Raw genomic sequence first — 24,288 nt, forward strand, 5'->3', positions numbered from 1 at the left:
CAATAATTGTTAAATAACTTTTTTGTAGATATTAATGTAAAGATGTAAGCTCATCAAATACATATTTCAGAGAAAATATTGCTACCCAGTGTTGTGAATTAGTCAGAATTTTTTCACAAAATTTACAAATGGGGGCATTGCATTCTGCTATCTGACTTTTACAGTACTCAATTAATATATCATAATTTTTTGTTAAACCAGCAACTGCGAAATACTAGATAGCCATCTAACTTCATTTAACGGTTTAAATAATGTAACATCATGCTCTAATTCTTGAGCTAATTCTTCAAAAAAATTTTTTTATCCTAGATTGGTAAAACATTGTGTACACAGTTCTAATCAAATTTTCTATATGCATAATAAATATTTTTTCATGCATCATCTAATCTTAAATCTTCCCTATTTGCTACACAGTGTTGTTCAGTTAAACATAATATTTCTCTTTTGAGAATTGCTTACCCTGTTTTTCTTCCTGAGCATAACACTGGCTCCATCACTCGTAAACATTTTTGTGTGATGAACTGCCAATAACTGAATGGAATGTTTTTGTTGAACCACTTAAATTGATGCTGTCGCTGTGTGAGCTGTAGCACCATCCTGTTGGAACCACATTTCTCTTATGTCACCCTATGCCTTTCCAGTTCTGGATGCAGGAAGTTGTTTTAACATGTTGATGTCGCATGCTGATGTGACTGTAGCTGTGGTGTCCCCCCTCTTCAAAAATCTAAGGTTCATAACTCCCTATCTTGAAGACACCACACCACAGTTTTGAGCGGTGGATAGGTTTTTGATGTAGTTCATGTGGGTTCTTCGACGCCCAGTACCGACAGTTCTGTACATTAACATAACCATCCAGATGGAAATGGGCTTCGTCACTCATCATTATTAGGGTGTTTGCATCTTCTGTGAGAATGGTGTTCATTATGCCACAAAATCCCTTTCAGTTAGCTGCTGGACAATCATTATTTTGTACGGGTGAAGTTTGAGGTTCCTGTGCAAGATGCAATGAAGTGAATGACGTGACATACCTAGTGCCACAGCCTGTTATCTGGCGGATCATTTTGGACTATCAAGAACTGTCCTTCTCACTCTGTCTATATTTTCTGGAGTTCAAACTGAATGGGGAAGGCCGGTGGTTTTTTCTTCATCACAGATCCAGTACTTCTTAATGCCTCAACCCATCAGAGTTTAATCTTGAACTGCACCTTGACGTTTGACATTAAATTTTCATGGGTAAAGACATTGAACCATGACCACAGAATCGTTGTTCCTAAAAAAACTGCTTGACAGCAAACAAAATGTTCTACACTCCAATGATATATAGCAACTGAAACTGCATAGTCTGAGCTGTCCGCCAAAGGTCAATACTCCCAGTTTGTGCTGAGTACTAGTGGCTTAAAAATTATCCATTAACTCTGCTCCACTCTGTACAATGCATGTTTCAAAAGTAATAGCTGGTAAGTCATAAAAACCCAGAGAATGAGAATGAAGAATATATAACCCCTTATATATTTATTCACATATATTTTATTTTTCTACTCATCACTATTGTTTTCTTAAGCATTTCTGATATCTAGGAAGAAACTTTTTAACAACTTGTTAAAAATATTTGCTGCCTGAGATTTCACCCAGTTCAATATTGCTGTTTTGAATTTGACACTGTTCTTCAACCATTGAGAATCAAGCCACATTCTGGTGTCATTAGGTGTGAGGTCCAGGCTATAAGGGGCTTGATCAGAAAGTTAACATTCTTAATGATGAATCGTCTTGACAGTGAAGGCAGCATTATGTGTAAATAACGATTTTTAACGACAGCATTCCACAGTACTGATTCTGAATTGCATGCCTTAGTTTTAAAAATATTTTACAGTACACCTTTGCTTTAATTGTTTCTGGCTCCATAAAATCCACCAGTAGGACCCCTTTTTGTTCCCAGAAAACAGTCGTCATTACCTTCTTATCTGACTGGGTTTCCTTGAATTTTGGTGAATTTAAATGACTGCATGAATCGTTTGTTGTTAAGACTCAACAGTGATGTTTGAAATTCATGTTTCATTGCCATTTATGATATCAGAAAAAAATTCATCATATCTTCGAGCAATCCAAAAATTCAAGTGTAGATTGCATCCTTTGATTTTTTTGCCCATGTCAATCAATATTTTCAGGACCCATCTTGCGCACAGTTTACAATAGCCAAGTTTTGCATTAAAAATATTGTACTCTGTAAAGTGTTTGGAAGTTTCAATGCAAGAATACTAATTGTAAAGTGTTTTCTTAAATTTTGTTGCATCACTTGTTCAATAATATCATTTTTTTTAACATTAGGTATTCCATTTCTCTCTTCATTATTAACATTTGTATGACCTACATTAAATTCATGAAATTGTCTTATCCTTCTTTTATACATTGTTGTAGGTCCATAAATTTATTATGAATCTACTATATCATGTCACACTTACATATATAAGTCCAAAATAAATTTATAGACCTACAATAATGTCTGAAAGAAAGATAAGACAATTTCATCAGTTTAATATATATATATGCTGTGCAGAATTTTTTAATTATGCACACTGTCTTTTGTACTGGGTTCATCTTTTTCTCATATGATGGCAGCACTGTCTATAATGTATATCAATTTTTTTAACCGTATTGGATGTATAGTTCAGATTTTCTAGCCAAGTAATTAGGATGACCCACCGGGTTGGTCTAGTAGTTAACGCGTCTTCCCAAATCTGCTGATTTGGAAGTCGAGAGTTACAGCGTTCAAGTCCTAGTAAAGCCAGTTATTTTTACACGGATTTGAATACTAGATCGTGGATGCCGGTGTCCTTTGGTGGTTGGGTTTCAATTAACCACACATCTCAGGAATGGTTGAACTGAGAATGTACAAGACTACACTTCATTTACACTCATACATATCATCCTCATTCATCCTCTGAAGAATTATCTAAAAACGGTAGTTACCAGAGGCTAAACAGGAAAAAGAAAGGAGAAAGCCGAGTAATTAGGACCTATTTTATTACCAGTGTAGATTTATTTTGTGTGACTGAAGGCAGAACAAAAACCTCTAGCACCTATAGGTACCTCAATTATACGTTGCACTTTATTCATCTCCATAAAAAGCAGTCTCATGGAGTAAGGTCCGGTGATCTAGCTGGCCTATTTACATAAATAGCCTATTTTAGCTGGCCTATTTACATAAATAGCCTATTTTAGCTGGCCTATTTACATAAATAATAACCAATCCAATTACCAGTAAATTTTTCATCTAAGAATTGTCTTATTTCATTCGTGAAATGTATGGTGCTTCATCAAGTTTATAGTTCATTTCAATTCGTTTTGCCAACTAGAAGTTTTCAAGCATTGCGAGAAATTCATTTAAAAATTCTAGATAGTTTCTCTCGTGATACATTGCTCTAGCATGAAAGGACTATTAATTACAACTGTTTTTAATTTTACAAATTCATAACATTTTTCCATTAAATTTTAATTTTTAATAATTAAAATTGATTTTTTTTTCATAGACTTATTACATCAGTTTTCTCAGAATTAAATTCTCTAAAAGTTTCATAATACAATTTATGCATTTATTAGTATTTTAACAAAGTTACTGTAATTCATATCTAAAAATACGTGTTTTTTGTCACCGAAATTTCTTGTTTTACGTTGGATATCATGGAAAATATAGGAGATACAGTTCTGGGACCTATTTTATTCATTCTTTTAGATCAAAAAACAGAAGGAACCATCAAGTTTACCCCTTATATATTGTCTTAGAAATTTTAGTACGACCTCATTTCACTGGGGAACTGAAATGCGGACAAAATTTTTCACTAGCCATAACTTTGTAACAAAGCAGTTTCTAGACATATGTTTGTATGAACTTTTTTCGTTATTTCAAACTTCAGTATCAGTTCCCCAATTATTTCCGTTTTCTCCTAAATTACCTTATTTATATACAAACAAGTATAAATTATTGTTTAGTTAAGTTCATTTTTTATTATTATTTTATGAAAGTAAATTTCAATGAATTGTTTTACAATTCATCACTGAAATAATAAATACATAATAGTTTTTAAAAGTAACAGTTTTATCAGTTACGGTTGTTCGGTTGTTGTCGAATGTGTGGAAGCAGTGGCAGGGTTGTATTGGTTGAAGCGAAAAAATGTACATGGAAGAAGCCATATTTTTACTTTTCATTTTATTCATATCATGGTCTTTAACGTCATGTAATGATATAATGTCTGATATATGAAAAGAATGTTTGATGTAATAAAAATAAAATTATTTATTTATTTGATGTTATGATTTTTTTTTAACAGTTACTTCATCAGAATATTGACTATATTGAGCGAAAGCCAAATAATGTTCATGGGGGAGGTACATTAATTATTAAATGCAAAGATTTTCGTATTATACAGCTTGATATTTCACAGCAAGAAGAATTTATTAATATTGCTAATTCTATTGAACAATTATCTTCAATTGGTACGTTAATTATATTTTAAAAATAATTAAGTGTATTTGAGTTTGTTTAAAAATATTTTTAATTTTTTTCACTTATTTTACTGATTCGTTGCACTTCTTCCATTCCATTCTCTAAATACTTTCTACATCCTATCCTCTCAATTATATATTATGTAATATGATCTAATCTTTGTTTTGGTTTACTTTTTTTACCCTTCATCTTTCTATTCTACAAGGGTCACTCAGTAATAGAAAGATTATTTTCAATGACGATGAAACTAATGCTAATTTTCAATATAATCCATGTTGGGATTGTCTGACTACATTTATGCACTTGCTCCTTATTTCTGTGAAATTTTTTATTTTAGTAGAAAAACATTGTTCACCTTGTTTGTATTGTGCCATTCTTGTATCGCATACCTGCTTCTTTTTCTTGCACTTGGTGTCTTGTAAAAACTGTGTAAGAGGACCAAACAAAGAAACATTTGATGGTGCAGTATCAGGACTATAAAGTGGATGTGGAAACAATACTTGTTAACCCAACATTTGTTTAACTTCCTGTGTCTTTTGAGCAGTATTGGGGCCGGTGGATATTATCATATAAAACGGTTACACCTTTTGAAAGAGAACCAAAATATTGCCTCCTTATTGTGGGTTTCATTTTATTTTTTTGCATGTCACAATAATACTCTCTGTTGATTATATGTTTTTCTTTTAAATGACAATAAACTGGGCTTTTGTAGTCCCAGAACTGTGTTGGCATCACTTTAGCGCCGGATGCATAGGTTTCAAATTTTTTCCTGGTCAGCAAATTTGGATGTTTCCATTTCATAATCTGACATTTGGATTCTGGCTCAAAATGATGAATCTAACTTTCATCACAAGTTATATGCAATCTTCCGTTAAAAACAATCATTTAAGTAATGTACAAATGTGTACATTGTGATTTTTAGCCAGCTGTCTCTAAATCCATTGTGAACATGTTTTTTTTTTTTTTTGGTAATTCAGCGTATCATGGATAATGGAATGGACAGTGCTGATGCTTGCACTACTAATTTCAGCAATTTCCCAAATTTTTATGCTTCTATCATCGAGGAATAATTAATGTGATTTTGCAACCTGTCAGTCAGACTTCTATCAATCTTCTGCTATGATTAAAATTAGTGATACTTGTTCTACCCAATTTATTTTATTTAACCCACCTATAAAGTTGGCACAGTCAATATGCTTTTTACAATACTGTTGTAACATCCACGTGTGAATTTTGGTTGGTTTTACAACTTCAGCATGTTGTTCTACTAGTGTATGCTTGAAATGGAGCTGACATTCTGAAACTAACAAAAGCGGTTTTAATAATGGAAATTTTTTTTGAACAGCTGATATTTATGTCAAGGCATCTAACTTGAATGTTAAATAGTTTCAGTTGATTCTATTATATAGTTTTTCTGCCGTTCCCATTTTTCTAATTATTGAGTGGCTCTCATAGAACTACATTCATTATTCTGAATATTTAAATATATGAGCGCTGAGCTATTTCTTCATTTTTCAAAAACTACTTTTTCTATTCGCCAGTTTGTTTTGAAACATCTTTATGTTTTACTTTATCATCTTCCCAATTTTTTAATATTTTTCTGTTACACCACATTTCACAACTTTTTTCCATATTTTCTATTTTTTTATGTTTCTTATTTTCCTTCCTAGAAGCAGTATAATGATTTATAAAAATAATTTTTTTCACTTACAGTTTATTAATTTCATGTTCTGCAGCCAAACTGTGTTAAAGTCTTTACAAATATTTTTATGAATTTTTTTCCGCCTTCTCAGTCTGTATTTGGTAAAAGAGTAGAATTATTTTTGTGCAAGAAAGCTGTCAAAGCTTGTTTTGCTTTTAATATCTACATTTTGTTTGTACACTGCAATTACTGCTTAAATAACAAAATTCTGCATTATTTAAATGCATTTGTTTCCCTTATTTTAATATTTCCTCATTAACCTCCTTTTTGTTGCATTTCATTATGTTTATTTTGTTTTATTTATTTTCAAACTGTATTTCACTTCTTGCAATAAGTGTATTAGTATGTTTGATATTTTTATATTACCTTTGAGCATTGCATTATTGAAAATATAATTTTCTTTCTAAATTATCATTTTCTGGTTTGAAATTATTAATTTGTGTGGGAGTACTAGGTTTTATCATATAGTATACTCTTACTGTAGTGTTATTGTAATGTCCTGAAACAGTATGAAGATATTAAAGTGAACCTTTTTTTTTGCAAACTTGAGTAAGTAAACCATAATCTTTCGCAATATTGAAACAGGTAGTTTTTTATTTTTGTTCATGTATTTCAATAATGGCATATGTTTCTAGCAAATTGTATTTTATTAAAAAAACAAGTAGACTACTCTCATTTCTCACTTAATTTAGCTAACATGTTAATAACCTTTAAAAGTTGAAACATTTACAAACATATAGTATTTCAATGTTGTGTTATACATTTCAGAAAACACTGCTGAAACAGAATGCTTTTTCAGCGAAGCTGTTTTAAAACAGCTTTGCTGTTTAAAAACTGAAGTATTGACAGTTCTATGAGAGAAAATGTGCCTGGTTAAGAGGTGTACAAGCTGACTGCATTCTTATTTTTTTGATAGCATTAATATGTATCTTTATTTCAAATTATTTCGCCCTTTTTTTTTTTTTCTTTATAATGCAGGTGATTAAAAAAGAGTCCTGTTACCCATATTTAGTGGGGATTATTCATTTGTTAATACAATAATTATTCATTATACATGAAAAAAACCCATAATAAATGGTACTTAAACTAATCGATTCAAAGGGGCTATCTGCTGCTGTTTTATGTTCTCAGATTCTTTAAGTATGTGGAAAAAAAGCTTTTTAAGTGTTTTACTGGAGACATTTAAGTTTGTCTTGATTACATTGGCTTTAAATTCTTTAATAGTGAGAGGATTGCTTCTGAAAGGTTCCACCTTAATGTAATCCCACAAAAAGTGGACAGCAGATATCAGTTATAGGGATCTTGGAAGCCATCTTTGAGTGATTAGACATCAATGAAGAAGTCTTTCAGAATGTCAGTTGTTTCTCAAGACAGGTGATGTCTTGCTTCTACCAGCAGTACCATTCTTGAAGTTCCAGCAAACCCACAAATTGAGACGTATTGTATACTTCACTATTCATAGTGTGTTCAAAGAATATAGGTCCAAGTATAAACTGATGAGATATCACATACTATACACCAAATTTTTTAGGGTAAAAAGTATTTTATGTAATGTTTTTAAGAGCCCAAAATTTGTATGTTTTGACATACCCAGATGGATCTGGGCTCTATGACAGTAGAACATTGTGTTTAAATTTCTGTTTGCTATCATCTACAAAATACTTAAACCTACACTTTTTCTGTTCAGAAGCTGTCTTCTTTTCGTATTATCTAAAACATTGCCTGTCAAGAGAGATGTTCAATCGTTATATTTTCTGTCATGAACATACTACATGTCTCTCAAGGACAGTATTGTTTAGTTTTTAGTAAGATTTTATTGGTACCCCACTCCTAGTACCCTGAAGTACCAAGAAGGTGCCCTTCTTGGTACTTCACTCTGACATTTGTAGTTGACATTAAGTTTTGAGACTCCAAAACCGTCAGTTATGAATGTCAAAGTAACAGTGGTAGGAAGGGGAGAAAATAACACTGAAATCAATCTTAATTAACTTTTTAAAAATGTCAGCAGAAAAAAAACTTAACAAATTTCTTTTCAAAAACTGAATTTGAAAATATTAAAAATACTCCAAAGACTTTAAAAATGGAATATGGAAAAATGTGTGAATTTAAGTATCTAGGTGAAATAATTAAACTCAGTGCTTTAGATAAAGAATCTAATAAAGTTAGAGCTAGCATATCGCTTAAGAAAACATAAATAATAAAAAAATCAATTTTCAGAAAAAAAAATAGGCTTATATTGTAGTTATTGCATCTGAATGTGTGTATGCCTTGGAGTGTTTATGTATTAATAAGATAGGTGAAATTGAACAGCTAGAGAAGAAAGAGAATATTAAAAAAATATTACGACTAGTTAAAATTGAAGAAAATAAAGGAAGGATTAGAAAAAATGGATAGCTTTATAAATTTAATGACAGATATTCAGATGTTATGAAGAAAAGAAGATTGGTATTTTTTCGACATCTTTTCAAATAAAAGAAAAACGATTAACTAAAAGAATTTTTAATTTTGTTTGTAATAAGAAAAAATTAAAAACACCTGGTTTCATGAAGCTTTAAAGGATATGAAGGAACTAAATATCACAGAAAAAATAATCTTAAATAGAAATAAATTTAGAAATATTTTAAAAAAACAAGGGTTTCTGGGAAAAACCAAAAAAGAATTATACCTGCAGATGGAATGATGAGAGAAACCGAAAATATGGAGAAAGAATGAACAAATATTGGAAAGAAAGGAAGTTAAAAGAGAAAAAATAATAAGATATTTATTGTAGCCCTATGTTGGCTAGTACAAGAAGTAGAAAAAGAAAATTGTTCTCTGTAAAGTGGTATTTTGATTAAAATACTGTAAAGTTATGTAGTTAAAGCAGCATTATGCTGCTAATTCGTTCAGAAGTTAATTTTTGGTTACTGGAGTTTATAAAAACAATATATTGTAGTATTCTTGAAAATACATGTAAACAGAATATAATAAATATTCTTTTTCTTTGAGTCATGGTCAATCATGTATTTTCATTTAATTAAGGGTATATTGTAAGTTAATTGTCCTGGCAAACAGTTGTAAGTCAGGAGTACATACTATTTGTATTAATATTAATTACATAAGTAAAATCTATTTAAAAATTAACATTGTAGTGTATTTTTTTTTTTGTAATGTTGATAAATCATATAGGGATTCTCCATAATCTCTGTCACTAAAAGTGGAAGTGTCTATGTGATTGTAATTACTTTTTTTATTTTAATATTTTTTATCAGTGAGGTATTTCTACAATTGATTTCATTAATAGTTTAGAATTTTTTTGTCATATGAATGGTGTGTTCAAAAAGCTTGAATCACATGTTATAAACTATAGCTGTGAGATATCAAACAAAATGTCTCTACCAATTGTGAAATTTTTTAATCACCAGAGACTTAGTGGCATCCTTGAAAACATCCCTAAAGTGATCCAGTGATTAGATCAAAAGATGTACCTGGCTATTGAGAATATAATGGTATCAAATAGTACGACTGTTCTGTTACAATTCATGGTTTGTTTGAAACATTTTGTTTTTATTGTAGTGAAAAACATTTTTGAATAAATGGTATTAGTGACATCTTGTAAAATGAAATTGTCTTTGAAAAGCAATATTCTTAAAAAAATGTTCATCCTCTTGTTTGAAGCCTCTGCTATGAAGCCAATAAATATCGATGAAATATGGTTTCTTAAAAATTTCTTGGTTATGTTTTGTTTATTGTTCAAAATGAATATAATTTTGATAATTCTGTTTTCCGATTATCTATCCAAAGAATTTGTCTTTTTTTTTACAAAGATTAGAAAGCTTTATTGCATAGACACTTAAGTCATTAAATTTTATTGTGTAGCTACCAGACGGAGTTCCTAAGATTGAGCTCTTCAAGTTGTAATATTCTAGATCTGTACCTGTGGAACCAAAGGGAAAAATGGAACATGGATAAAAAAGTGATGGGTGGTGGAAAAGATGATGATCAATCCATCAAGGTAGTTTACTGTCTTGCTCAGAACCCAATTTCTCCTTTTGTACAAGATTTGTGAAATTCTCTTTGTCTCAGTGTTTGAGTTAATCATAAAATTTAATGAGAGACTCAATGTCTTAATGTTTTGAGAATAGTATGAAAGATCATTACGCCTTTTATAACTATATTATCTATTAAGAATTTGATGAATAATCTGCTTTGTTCTTTTCAGTAATATTTCCATTTGATGAGTTGCTTTGATACTTTTTTACCTCTGTTACCAATGTTATTTTATCGCACCTTGCATCATTCCAATTGTAATTGATAATTGCTCCACATTCTATCTCTTTATGAAATGCATTAGCTAATCTTTAATTAATAAATTTTTACTCACTTTCATTCTTTATATTTAGATCGGTTTAGATGCTGCTACTAGATTAATATTACTGTAAAATTTTAGATGTGATATTTAGTCAACATTATTTTTCTCCAGATCCCTAGACAAAGATTATGGGTAACTTTGAACATAATTGTCTTACTATATTTTATATTTTTATAATTTTCTTTTAATAACCTAAATTGTATTCATTTTTTCCTTTCAGAAAATCCAGTTAAACAGTATCCATTTTTCTTTAGACCAATGTATCATACTTTAGAAGATGGTTGGACAGCGTTTAGACCAGAAAGTGAATTTAATAAGTTACTACAAGGTGATGAATGGCGCATAACTTATATAAATAGTGATTTTCAGGTACAGTATATGTGATTTTTTTATTAATGTTAATATTTTTTGTGTTAAAAGGATTTTAAATCTGAAATTCTTATTTTTTTCTTTTTCAGGTTTGTCCAACGTATCCTAGTATTGTCATTGTTCCAAAAAATATTGATGATGATATAATCTTAGCTGCTGCAAGATTTAGAGATGGTGGAAGGTTTCCTGTATTAAGTTATAAACATGAAGGAGGTGTTAGTATTAATTAAAATATTAAATCTTTATTATCATTTTTAGATGGATAGTTATAGAGAAAATTATATTTCATTTTCTATGTGTGTTGTTTGATCATATCAATTAACTTGATATATCACTGAAATGTCTGATTAAAAAACATTGTGTTGGGAATTCTGGTTATCTCTGATTTCCACCAGAACTGTATACTTTCTGCTTATGCTGGGCGTTTGTTTTAAAATGCAACCGAAGAAAAATACTTTTTAGAAAAGTTAATACAATAATTCCGGATGAAGACATCAGGAGTACTGCATATTGTTTTTATTTTGTAATCAGTTGATATAATTTTCTGTTTATTTTTTGTGAACAGTTCTACTTATGGTTATCTGTGTTTTTTATAAGGAAGAAATGGTTGTGGACACGGAAGAAAGGATTTTTATTGTGGAAAATTATTTATCAACTAAATCTTTTGTTTTGTGCCAATAAGCTTTTCAGTTGCAGTTCCCGGGTAAGAATGTACCAAATAAATCTTCTCATCGTTTGATAAAGAAGTATAGAGGGACTGGTTCTGTTTGCAACCAAAGACATAGTACCAAAACATTCAGTACTTAATAATGAAACATTGGAAGATATTAGGGTAAGCTTTTTAAACTCATCCAACAAATCATTATGAAAACATGTGGAACAAAAAGGAAATTTTTGTATAGTACCTTTAAAACTATTTGGCTACTTAACTTAAACTCATACCAAATTCATGTATCATGAATTACATCCAGTTGATTATGCTGCTAGTCTCCATCACTACACTCAGCAGGTTCCATTATTACACTCATGAATTGAAATCACCGATTGTGGAGTGGTGTAGAAGTGGAGAGCCTTGCCCTGTAAAGGTAAAAATGTATCTGTCAGATGAAAAGTCTTTGGAACTGTGTTTTAGGGTTACAAAGTTATATTGCTCATCAATCTTCTTCACAAATGTTGCAGTGTGAATGTTATGTAGTGCTGTCAACTCTTGCACTGAGTAAAAACCATATACAGGAATAAAATTATCCATGAGCCGATCAGATTTTCCTTCACAACAATGCCGGCCTCACATACCTCTTAGTACTCAGAATAAACGGAATGAAATTTACAGGGAAACCTTAGAAATTCTTGTATGATCCAGATCTATCTCTCCGCAATTTCTTTTTCGTTTGGGCCATTGAAGGAAGCAGTGGAAGGACATCAATTCCAGAGTGACATCAAACTAGTAGAGGTGTTCGTGTATAATTGTCCGTAACATCCTTAAATTTTAAACAAGCTCCCCATATGTTGTGAAAAGTGTATAGAACTTAATGGAGATTTTGAAGCAGATTATATTTTTATTTTGTATTAATGTTAAAAACAGAACTCCATTCTATGTTTGACTGACTCTCATAGGTTACCCGAACATTTATTTATTCATGCAGCAACAATCTGCTCAACTATTGTCATCCTGTTTTTAGCTTATGATGAGAAATGACTTTTATAGCATGTAATTAATGTCTAGCTTGGACAAGATTTAAACTCAGAATCATCTGGATGAAATAAAAATGCTACCAATTCACCCAAGAGATGATGGTAAACATAAAATTACCAATCTTAACTCAGTCAGTTCATCTTTTAAGGACATTTTATATTTAGTAACTCATTACTTAAAAATAAATTTGTACATTTTTTCTTTTTTTTCAGAGTGTATTATTGCGTAGTAGTCAACCAATGACTGGGCCGAGTAATAAACGGTGTAAGGAAGATGAACGTCTCCTCAATTCTGTTCTTGGACCTGGTAAAAGAGGTTATATTATTGATACACGAAGCCAGACCATTGCACAATCGGCCAAGGTAAACCAACTATTTACGTAATTGTTAGGAAGGTTTTTCTTAAAGTATAGTAAAAAAATTTATTTTTATTAATATGAACATTTTTATGTAGTGATATTAAAATATATGTCTAGTAATTTTTTTTTTTAAACCTTTGAATATATTTTATATCGTAAAATTTTTCATATCTGAAAGTAGTGTTATAAGAAAGGTGTCCTGTAGAGGTCGTAATTATTTGATATTATTACGTAATTATTTGAACAAATCTTTAATTTGGTCAATCATATGCAATTTCAAAAATATTATTGATTTGTAGTTTCAAATTTTCCATATGTACTGAGTTTTTCAAAATGAACTACATAATATACTCCACTTAACTCTATTTACAAGTTGTAATAAAAAGAATAATGAGAATTTTCATTTTTATCAAAAAGAATTTACTTCTTCTTATACTGATATTGTCCCCATCAAAGTAGTCCCTCAAAAATTTTACACACTATACCAGCAAAACAATGTGGAGAAGGCAACGGCTGCGAAATTTGCACTGAAAATTTTGACTAAATGGAGGGTGTTCCAGTCAGCCTGCAGGGCAGAGGGTATTAAGGCGTTTGAGGAACTGGAATGCGTTCATTGTTATTTTTGGGTATAGATTTTGGTTTACAAAGAAACAGGGCTTAATTATTAAGGTTGTATGTATTAAGATCCATTTTAACTATGTATTGAAAATTTTTAAATGGCCAATGTAGGCTACTCTGTACGTTAACTAAAATTATAATTTAACAGACAATTGGGTTTAAAGAATGTTTAAGTAATGGCTGAGAGTTTTTCCTGTTCATTAGGTAGTGTATTAGTGGGAGTGAGCTGATGGCAGAGACTTAAGTGGAACATCTTATTGGCAGAATAAGAGAGGATTTTAGGAAGTGTTGGATTGAAAGTACCCAGCAGTCACAGTATGAGAGTTTGTATTCAAGATTAAGGTGGAATTTGAATAAGAGGTCATACACAGTGGTCAGGTTGATTGACAGTTCAAGACTGTCTTGACTTTGATTTTGCTAAAGCAAAGTATACATACCACTTTAAAGTTCAAGTATCATTTAATTAAGTTCTAGTGTTATTTTATTTCCTTTAATGTTGAATAGTAAAATTTTAATATCAATTCATTTATTCTTGAGAAAATGAAACTACAATTGAAATTTTGATTTTTTGTTCTGTGTAAAGATATATTGATTGTGTTTTATGGAATAAATAATAATAATAATAAAAATAAATTGCTATATTTGTATATGTAATGTATGTATACACATATTATTTTTTATAATTTGAAGTACAAATCTGGTAGTTTAGATAAACTCAACCGGTATGTGACCAAATAAAATATGCATGGTCTGTGTATATAGTAATTTAATGCAGTATAAAGGATGATTTTATTTAATTTAAATAAGAGTAATATATGTGTATTTAGTCAATGATTTATTACATTTTGTAAAGTTTTTCAGAAAATAAAAATATACATTTTTATTATTATTATTAAACGTAAAAAAACAAACAATAATGATTTGATAAACATTTTGCAACTGTTTTATAAATTCTCTCTCTCTCTCTCTCTCTCTCTCTCTCTCTGTGTGTGTGTGCATGTGCATGTGTATGTTTCAATACCAGCTTCATAGAAATCTGACATCTAAGAAGATAACCATTGCTGAACGGCTGTTTTGATATCATCTTTATCGTGGCACTGACTGCCTAGGTACTGCTTTAAATACAGGAACAATGATAGTCACTTGGTGCCAGCTCAAGACTATTTGATAGGTGATCAATTTGTTCCCAGCCAAATGACATGATGAGCTGTGCGTGGCCGAGCATTGTTGTGAAGTGGCACAATTCCTGCACAATATGTCTTTGCATTTATCGTTTCATCCCAAGGCAAAATATCAGTAAGCAGTAGCCCTTGCCTATATCAAAACACAGTGCTCATGTATTCTGGGCTGATATTGTTTGCTTGAACTTCAATATTTTGGTGGTGTTGAGTGTCTCCATTACAGGGACTGTTGTTTTGATTCCAGTGTGAGATATATATCTTGTCACTAGTTACAATTCGGTTTAGAAACGAATAGCTTTATTGCTGTCATTAGAAAATTCAAAGCACTGGCTAAACATTTGTTTTTTGCAACTTGGTCAGAATTTTTGGTACCAATCATGAACATAACTTTGATAATTTAATCATACCTACACAATTTCATAGAAAACACTTCATGATATATTTAAAAGGAAATTCATATTGTACTGAAATTAAACCATCTATTCTTATGGACTTTTCCATTACCTCTCTGTACCAGGTCGTCAGTAATGCTCACTATTTCATTAGACATAGAGTTATTTGTACACTTAACTAAACTGTCGAAGAATATCAGCCACTTTTCATACCTCTTGCATTTAAGAAACAAATTACAGCATGTATTTTATAATTGGCGACACTGTCTATAGTCTTAGGGATTTTACACATGCATAGGAAACTATAAACAAAGATTTAACAATCATGTAATAATATATATCAAAATGGTTTACTTAAAAAACATACCTTGTGTGTATAAACATATGTATATATATATATATATATATATATATAAACACACACACATGTCCTTATGACAAAAATAAGTTAGAGATATGATTTTATGTTGAAGTATTAAAGATAATCTTTTTGTTCTTTTTTTTTGTTTTAGTCCAAAGGTGGAGGTTTTGAGATGGAAATGCATTATCCACAATGGAGGAGGGTTGTTAAACCAATAGATAGGCATCATGTTCTGCTAGATTCACTCTCAAAACTAGTTGAAGGTATTAAAACATATATATATAATTATATATATATATAATGTGTAATAGAAAAATAGAAAAGAATTTAATTTTTATAAAAAAAAGTTATTTAGTACTTATTCCGTATAGATATTGTTGTTCCCTTCAAAATATTTCTTCAGAGATGGGACACACTTATGTTATTGTTTCTTCTGATCTTCAAAACATTTGTGGAAAGAATTTTTTGGTATAAACTTAAATTCACTTAGTGATTGTTTCTTTATTTCATCTATTGTCACAAATTGTTGTCTTTTTAATGTTCTTTTAATCTGGGAACAAGAAAAGATTACAGGATATCATATCTGGAGAATATAGATGTTGTATCATCAACAAGCTGTTATTTTTGGCTAAATAATCATGACTTAATAGTAAGATGTTAGCTGGAGCATTATTTTGATGTAAAATTCAGGGGTGTTTGTAGTTGCTTTTTTCAGATCGTCAAATATAAACTACATAAAACTGCTGAATAAATACAGTTTGTTGACCATATAACGTTATGTATGGTAAGGATTTGTAATGGAATATGCCATTGCAATAAAAAAAAAAAATCAGTAAGGAGAATCTTAATACTCAATTGAAATTAGCATACATTTTTCTGTCTTGGCTGTTCAAGAAGCTTCCATTTTGATGTTACTTCATTTAAATATAAACTTACGTCAGTGTTTCTTAACTTATGACATATTTGAATAAGTCTGGGTCATTGGCTGGCAGTGTTGGCTAACAATTTTTCTCAATGTAGCTTTTCTTGAAAATTCAACAATTTAGGAACAAATTTTGTTACTACTCGCTCATTTCATACCCAAAATATCAGTTAAAATTGTTTCACAAGAGTTATGAAAGAATTCCACTTCTTCAGAAACTTTTCTAATAGTGATTCGTTGATTTTTGATCACAGTGTCTATTTTATTGATATTTTCAGAGTTTGTTATGTTTGTTTTTGTCATCTTCACAGAATTTTTGAAATTGTTCTTAACAATCACAAACCCTTGATGTCAATTTCACATCCATGCCAAAAGCCTTCTCTAATATCTTCATTACTTCACTGCACTTTACTGAAGTTCTAATACAAATCCTTATTTCCATCTTTTCAAACAAAATATAACGCCACTTGTTATAAAATATGCATCAATACTTGGCTGCCAAATTTTAACTACATGTCTAATATGGCTAAAAATATTAAAATTTTAAATGGTTAAAAATATTAATATACTGGATAGACAGTGTTGCCATCACATGGGGAAAAGATAAACTCAATCAAGATGACAAAGTATGGAGAATTAAAAAATTCTGTTTAATTTTTTGAACTCATTTGTATTTATATAATTTTTTTTTTGCAGTCTTCGCAAAGTATAGAATCAGAGAACACTCTTACCTTTACTTTTTCATGTTCAAAATGTGAAAAAGATTTTCGGGCTTAAGTCCATTTTCAGTGATGTTTTTTTAATAATTCTTATTTTTCTACATTTACACGTTATGTTATAGCTTCTTACTTTTATTTTGTAGAAATTGTTGATTAATAAAAAAATTTAAAAACATTTTAAAAATTCAGAACAAATATTTGTTCAGTCAAGAAAATGAAAAAGTATTGCAGAAATTATTAATTTATCAATATCTTATCTTTGTATACCAACTTAAATAATTTTAATAAGAATGTCCCCATCAAATTATGTTTGCAGATTTATAAGGCTGTATTTACGTTTATGTATATATATTTTTTCTAAAATTTCTAATTTTTTCATACTATTTCATGTTCAATATTTATTCTTTTGATTATTTCTAAATTATTTTCTAAACTAGTTTTTTATGATTATTATTTATTAAATGCTACATTTGAAAAACCTATTTTTTTATTTTGAAAATGATCCATAAAATGTCATTAAATCTATCTTAAAGGACGTATTCGTTTTAAAAATATTTTTTTTTCGCAATTGTTGTATTTTATTTTATAAATACCGGAAGAATCATATTTATTTTTTACTTTTTTATCATTATAATATTTTAAATGTTTTGTTATATCATTATCAGGTTTATATTTTTTATATATGTTATCAATCAATGACATATGATATCCATTTTTTAAAGCTGTATTTTTTATATTATTTATTTCATTATATAATTCCTGTATTACGTATTTTATTGCCCTATTTATCATGTTTTTAAAAAATTTAACTTTTTGGGAACAAGGATGATTAGAATTCTTGTTTATAATGATTTCATTTGAGGTAGGTTTTTTATATACTCAGATATCTGATTTTTTTAATTTATTTTAATATTTATGTTTAAATAATATATTTTTCTATTATGTTTCATTTCATATATGCCGATTTTAATGTTTTATAATACGAATTTAATTTAAAAAAAAAAATTGTATATATATATAATATATGTACGTAGATATAAATGTAAATTCAGCCTTATAAATCTGCAAACAGAATTTGATGGGGACATTCTTATTAAAATTATTTAAGTTGGCATACAAAGATAAGATATTGATAAATTAATAGTTATTGCAATACTTTTTCATTCTCTTGACTGAACAAATATTTGTTTTGAATTTTTTAAATGTTTTTAACCTTTTTTATTAATAAACAATTTTTACAAAATAAAAGAAAAAGCTAAAATTTAATGTGTAAATGTAAAAAATAAGAATTATTAAAAAACATCACTGAAGATGGGCTTAAGTCTGAAAACATTTTGAACATTAGAAAGCAAAGGTAAGAGTGTTCTCTAATTCTGTACTTTGTGGAGGCTGAAAAAATATTATATTATATATAGTTATTAACGTACAAAGGAAAAAAATGGACTATAAAATGTAAATAAATTAATATTTGTATTATATATCTTTTTTTTTTAATTGAAAAGATAATTCTGTCATCTGACAAATCTCAGCACATATCCTCTTAGCTAAATAATTAATTATCTTCTAAGCTTTTTGTTCACCTATATATGTTACACCTTAATAATAATTATTTGAAACCGTCTCCTTTCTTTCACTATACCTTCTAGAGCTTCCATTAGTATATGTTTTCCTCTTAGCCAATTTTATTTTATCCACTTTTTTCTTTTTTTTTGCATTTACTATTTTGGTAGGTCAAAGTAGTATTGTTATTCCAAATACCTATTCTTAGCACTCCTTCAGTTTTTTATTTTCTTATTAACGTTTTCCTCTACTGTCATCTTGAATTCTCATTTTTTTGTGCACCTTTCCTCAAAATATTATTCCCCTCCTGGAGATCTGAGTAAAGTGATATTTTACTTCCAGATTAAATTTCTACATCAATGGTCATGCCATGTTCTACTAGGGATATTATTAAGTTGGTAATGTCCTCTTGGTTGCTATTTTAAGGATAAAATAGTACAAGGTACGACACTAGTCTCCCAGAAAAGTCTATTACAATGTTGATGAATTTTTAAATAATGAAAAAAAAAAAGTTGACATTAATAGAAAAAATTTTTTGGGAGAAATGAAGAGCTCAGATGGACAGGTTTGTTTGTCCTTCCACTTGGCCTGCCTTTGCTTGTGAGGAAAAACCTTCTACAGATTTATAAAAAAAAAAATGTTAAAAATTTGAATTTACAATATCAATATCCCTTTGTATTATCACTTTTTTCATTATTACTATTTTTTATTCACAGCATGTAATGATATTGGATCGTCTATGGATAGATGGCTAAGTCGTGTTGATGGTAGCAACTGGATGTCACATCTTAAAGATACTTTAAATTGTGCTTGCCTTGTTGCTCAGTGTCTCGATCAGGTATGTAAATATTAATTAAAACACAGTTTTTATTATAGATGTAATGCAACAAACATAGCATTAATTGTAATATAGTCCCTACAGAATGTGCTCATTCTGATAAAACAATCAGATTTTTTATTCTTCAACATTTACAGAATGGATCACCTGATTTTTATAAATGAATAACAAAAAGAAAATTTACCGTAGTTTTTAAATTTTACTATATAAACCATGAAATTATCTATAATAGAATACTATTTAGTCACCAGTATATTACTGTACAAAAAAGTGATGCTTTAAAGTACTTTTTTTTTTTGATTTAGTAATTGTTTAATAAATTTTGAAGCGTTCTTAAAAATATCAAAATTTCAAAATAATGCAAAAACAGACCCATCTTCTAATAAGTTATCATATATAATGAAACATACTAACATCTCTTAGCCGCTATTGGATTGATTATGCAATTGTAAACAATATGCAACACAGATTACAGGCCTGGCTATGAAAAGACCACAAACAGGACTAGAAGGAATCTTTACTTTTCACAGGGTGCTTACAACCAGTAGTCTTTACCATATACCTTGTAGAACACAAATGTTTTACAAAGCCCTTTTGTGAGGCAGGTGCATGCCCAAATGGCTGCCAAGCAGAAATAAAAACTTTGGTAACATTGGGCAGATGATGAACTCACAAAATACTTAACACTTTTCTTCAGTAAAGTTTCTTGATTATTCTTATTTTAGATGGTATTTCCATCTATCCCCCTCCCACTATTAAAAAAGAAAAAAAGAAGTTTAGTGTATCTGTGTAAATCAAAGCAAAGATCTGAGTGTTTATTTTTTGATACTGATAGTAGTAATGTAATTAAAGGGAGTTTCTTATAATTTCTATGAAAGTTATAAATTTATTTCTTAAAGCATTTTGTAGAAAACAATCTATATTGAATTTTTTGTTTTTATATTGTATTTTATGAGAAGATCTAAACATCTCTTAATTTATTATCCTCAGTCAACACTTTTCTTAACATATGAAATTAAATATCACATATATTTATAGCTTTAAGTTAAACTTAATTGTGAAATTTTTGGATTTTCATTCTAAATGTAAAAATGGCAAGAAAACTTGGTTGAAGCATTGATGGTCAATTTTATAAGTATGTAGTGAACTAAAAGGAAAATAGGTTTTAGGCTATTTTAGTGCACCATCAACAGATGGTGCACTGTTAACACCTTGGAGGGAAGCTTGAGACATCAAATTTTTGGTGGTGTACCGCAGGGGTCTGTCCTGGGCCCCTTGTTGTGGTTAATAGCCTTTGACGATGTTTTGAGGCTGAATTTACCAGATGGAGTTGAAATCATAGTATATGCTGACGACTTGGCTATACTAATTGCAGCAAAACCTGATATCGAAATTGAGACTAGTGGCAGTAGAGTCCTGGAGTTGATTCACGCCTGGTTGGGCGAACAAGGCCTGAAACTAGCTGTAGACAAATGTGAATACATTTCTCTAACAGGCAAAAGGCACATCAGAAACTTAGACTTGAAAGTGGGCAATCATCCTATACGTCAAGTTGCACAAACGAAGTACCTTGGAGTCATCCTTGATAAATCCCTGAGCTTCAGTCCGCATATAGCTGACAGATGTGGTGCGGCAGAAAAGTCGTTAAAGGCTTTATCTGGAATATTATCTGGCAAGACTGCTCCTAGAGCCTCCAGAAGAAGAGTCATAGCCTGTGCTTGCACGTCTATATTATTGTATGCAGCACCTATATGGTATAAGGCTATATATATTGCTAGAAATGTCAGGCGACTTCGGGGAATAAATAGACGTGCCTTGATCGGAGTAACAAGTGGATACCGTACCATATCATACAAAGCGGCATGTGTTCTTGCCTCTGATCCACCCATTGAACTTAGGGTGCTAGAAAGATGGTTGCGTTCCCAAGGTATGGAGAAATTGCAAGCAGAGGACCAGATAATGGATAAATGGCAGGAAAGATGGGACCAACATCAGGGCGCCCTGTGGACCAAACGCCTTTTTCCAAGTTTAAGAGAATGGGTGAATCGGAATCACGGAGAAACCGGATACTATATCACACAATTGTTCTCGGGCCACAGAAATTTCCAGGCGTATTTCTTCCGATTTGGCCTGAGAAATAGCCCCAAGTGCATGTATTGTGAATATGAGGATACACCATCTTCAGATGTGTTAACTGGTATGATGTGAGATTACGAGCTGGAATGTCGGACGTGGAGCCGGAGCAACTTGCCCGATTCCTCCTATCTTCTGATGAAAATTGGAAGAAATTTGAAAAATTCACCTACACTGTCATAAAGGAGAAAGAAGAGGAAGGTAGAAGAAGAGGAAACTAGCAATTTGTCACTTCAACGGCATAAGACATCGGAATTATGGGGAATAATAAAGTTAAGACCGAGACCCAGCCTCGTAGTTGGGGTCCGTACTCAGCTCCCCGGCTGCGAGGTTTGAGGCAGGCATAAAAAAGACCGAGACCCGGTCCCTTTATGACTGGGTGGGGCTGGGGACAGCTTTGTTGGACCTGGTTTCGTACCTGGGGATTTGAGGCAGGCAAATAATTAAAGTAACAAAAGATCCGACCGGAGGGGGGGGCTGACCTGCCGTGCCGGAATTATAGCCGGTGGGCGGGAAGGCCCTCTTAGAGTATAAGGACACTCTCCTAGACCGAGTATACTTAATTGGATAACCGGTCTGGGGAAGAAGGGGGAAAAAAAAGAAAAAAAAAGATCTTAGGCTATTCAGAAAAATAACAAACTTTATTAAAATAATGAGTTATTGCTATTAGTAAAACTGTAGAATCATTAAGTAGGTAATGTTCTGATCGACTGTGGCTGGTGAAAATACATGACTGCCTGTCATTTGAGGTAAGTAAATCCTTCCACCAACTAAACAACATGCTATTTAAATAGTGCATGTCGCAAACCACACTAAGTTAATTTGGTAGAAATATACTTACTATAAAAATTTGTCTTATGAAAATTGTAATACAGTAAAATTTAATCATGTTTTCTAAATTTCATTTATTGGAACTGAGTCTCTGTCAATTACAAATTGTGATGTAGTAGTCATAAACTCAAATTACTATTAAATGAAAAATTGTGCTGTATAATATGACGTGCACTCATTTCAACCTACATTATTAATTTAATAATGAATTTAGTAAATTAATTTTAACTTAAACTTCAGGCATTCAGACTATCCCATAGGATCCTGAGCTGTAAGAGAACCTCAAAACAAACATACAGGAATTCTAATTTATATCTAAATATCATTGTTAAAAAAATATTTATTGTTAAAAATTATTTTTTTCTGTATTTCTTAAGGAAGGAGCATCTGTATTAGTACATGGTTCAGAAGGATTAGATGCAACTCTTTTAGTTACCTCATTGGCACAGATTATTCTTAATCCAGACTGTCGTACTGTTAGAGGGTAGGTTATTATACTTACATAACTATATATATGTAATCTTAATTTAATTATTTCTATATTATTATTTATGTATCTATACTTCACTTTTTAGTGATGTAAAGAGTGTAATATTACAGAACATATGATTGATAGCAATGGATTCAAAGTAAGGCTAATTATTTAATATTGAAGTTCAAGTGGAGCTGCATGAAGGATGTTTTGTTGTATGAATGTTCTCAAAACTTTTCATAAAATACTTAAAATTAATTCATTAGCTGCTGTGTTCAGTTTTTTTGTGAATTAAAATAACTTGAGAATCTATGAGGGTGTCAAATATATACAGGACTTTTGTCTTCGCAGATTGCGTACGAACATGAGTCGGTTGAAGCAGAGGAATATTGATGATGGAGATGTGGGGAGGGGAAGGACATTCAAGCCACTTCAGCATTTGCATTTCTCTGGTTGGTAGCGTCATGTCAGAGCAAGAGATTCCATTATCATTTGTACAACATATTGTGTAGTTTCTCACTGGTGTAGGTGTCAAACACTGAAATTTTGACTAGACTGCATGCAGAGTTTGGGGATATGATCTTGTTGTACTGTTATTTAATACTGCATCAGCAAATTTAAAGAAGGTGTGAAGCAGTAGAAAATGAGTCACAATAGGTATTTAACGACAGGTGTGATGGATGACAACATATGATCGATCCATGATCTCACTGAAGATGATTTGCACCTTATGGTTGATGAAATTGCTTTAAAAGTGAATAACAGTCTTGAAACTGCCCATTCCATTATCACAAAGCACCTTAGATTCCACATCTGTGTGGCAGGTTCCAAGACTTTTGAACCAAATCAGAAACAGGGTGATAGAAAATTTTCCAAAGGCTCCGAATTGACTTTGACAAGAGGAAAATAATTTTTTTTATTTAATAGTTATAGTAATGAGATGTGGATTTACCACATTTCTCCAGCCTAAATCAAGGATAAACTGGTGGGAATTGAAGATCCTAGGCATGTAAAGGCAAAAAAACAGCTGGAAAAATCCTCACAATAGTCTTTTAGGGGTTGGAAAGGCATATTCCCCGTCAATTTTTTTTTTCAATCACTGAACTATGAATGCTGAGTACTACTGTAAGCTCTTGGATAGAGTGAAAGGTTTTTATAGAAACAAGACACCATTCAGTTGATCCGAGATGTGATTTCTCCTTCGTGACAACGCCAGGTTTCTTGCAGGCATTTGCACTTGGATTTACTGGGAAACCTTAGAACATCCTTTATACAATTCAGATATAG

The 24,288-nt window shown here is 30.7% G+C and overlaps 1 protein-coding gene across 1 annotated transcript in view; it reads left to right on the top strand.

Annotated features, from left to right (window-relative positions):
• Nucleotides 1-24,288, top strand: part of LOC142332866 (myotubularin-related protein 9) — a 35,654-nt gene that overhangs the window by 1,796 nt on the left and 9,570 nt on the right. The window contains exons 3-9 of the mRNA XM_075379542.1: nt 4,326-4,491; nt 10,775-10,923; nt 11,013-11,138; nt 12,829-12,978; nt 15,678-15,789; nt 19,444-19,565; nt 22,907-23,013. Of these exons, the coding sequence (XP_075235657.1) occupies nt 4,326-4,491; nt 10,775-10,923; nt 11,013-11,138; nt 12,829-12,978; nt 15,678-15,789; nt 19,444-19,565; nt 22,907-23,013 (932 nt within the window). The remainder of the gene's footprint in view (nt 1-4,325; nt 4,492-10,774; nt 10,924-11,012; nt 11,139-12,828; nt 12,979-15,677; nt 15,790-19,443; nt 19,566-22,906; nt 23,014-24,288) is intronic.

This window comes from Lycorma delicatula, chromosome 12, assembly GCF_047948215.1.
Source record: "Lycorma delicatula isolate Av1 chromosome 12, ASM4794821v1, whole genome shotgun sequence".
In the NCBI taxonomy this organism is placed as follows: Eukaryota; Metazoa; Arthropoda; class Insecta; order Hemiptera; family Fulgoridae; genus Lycorma; species Lycorma delicatula.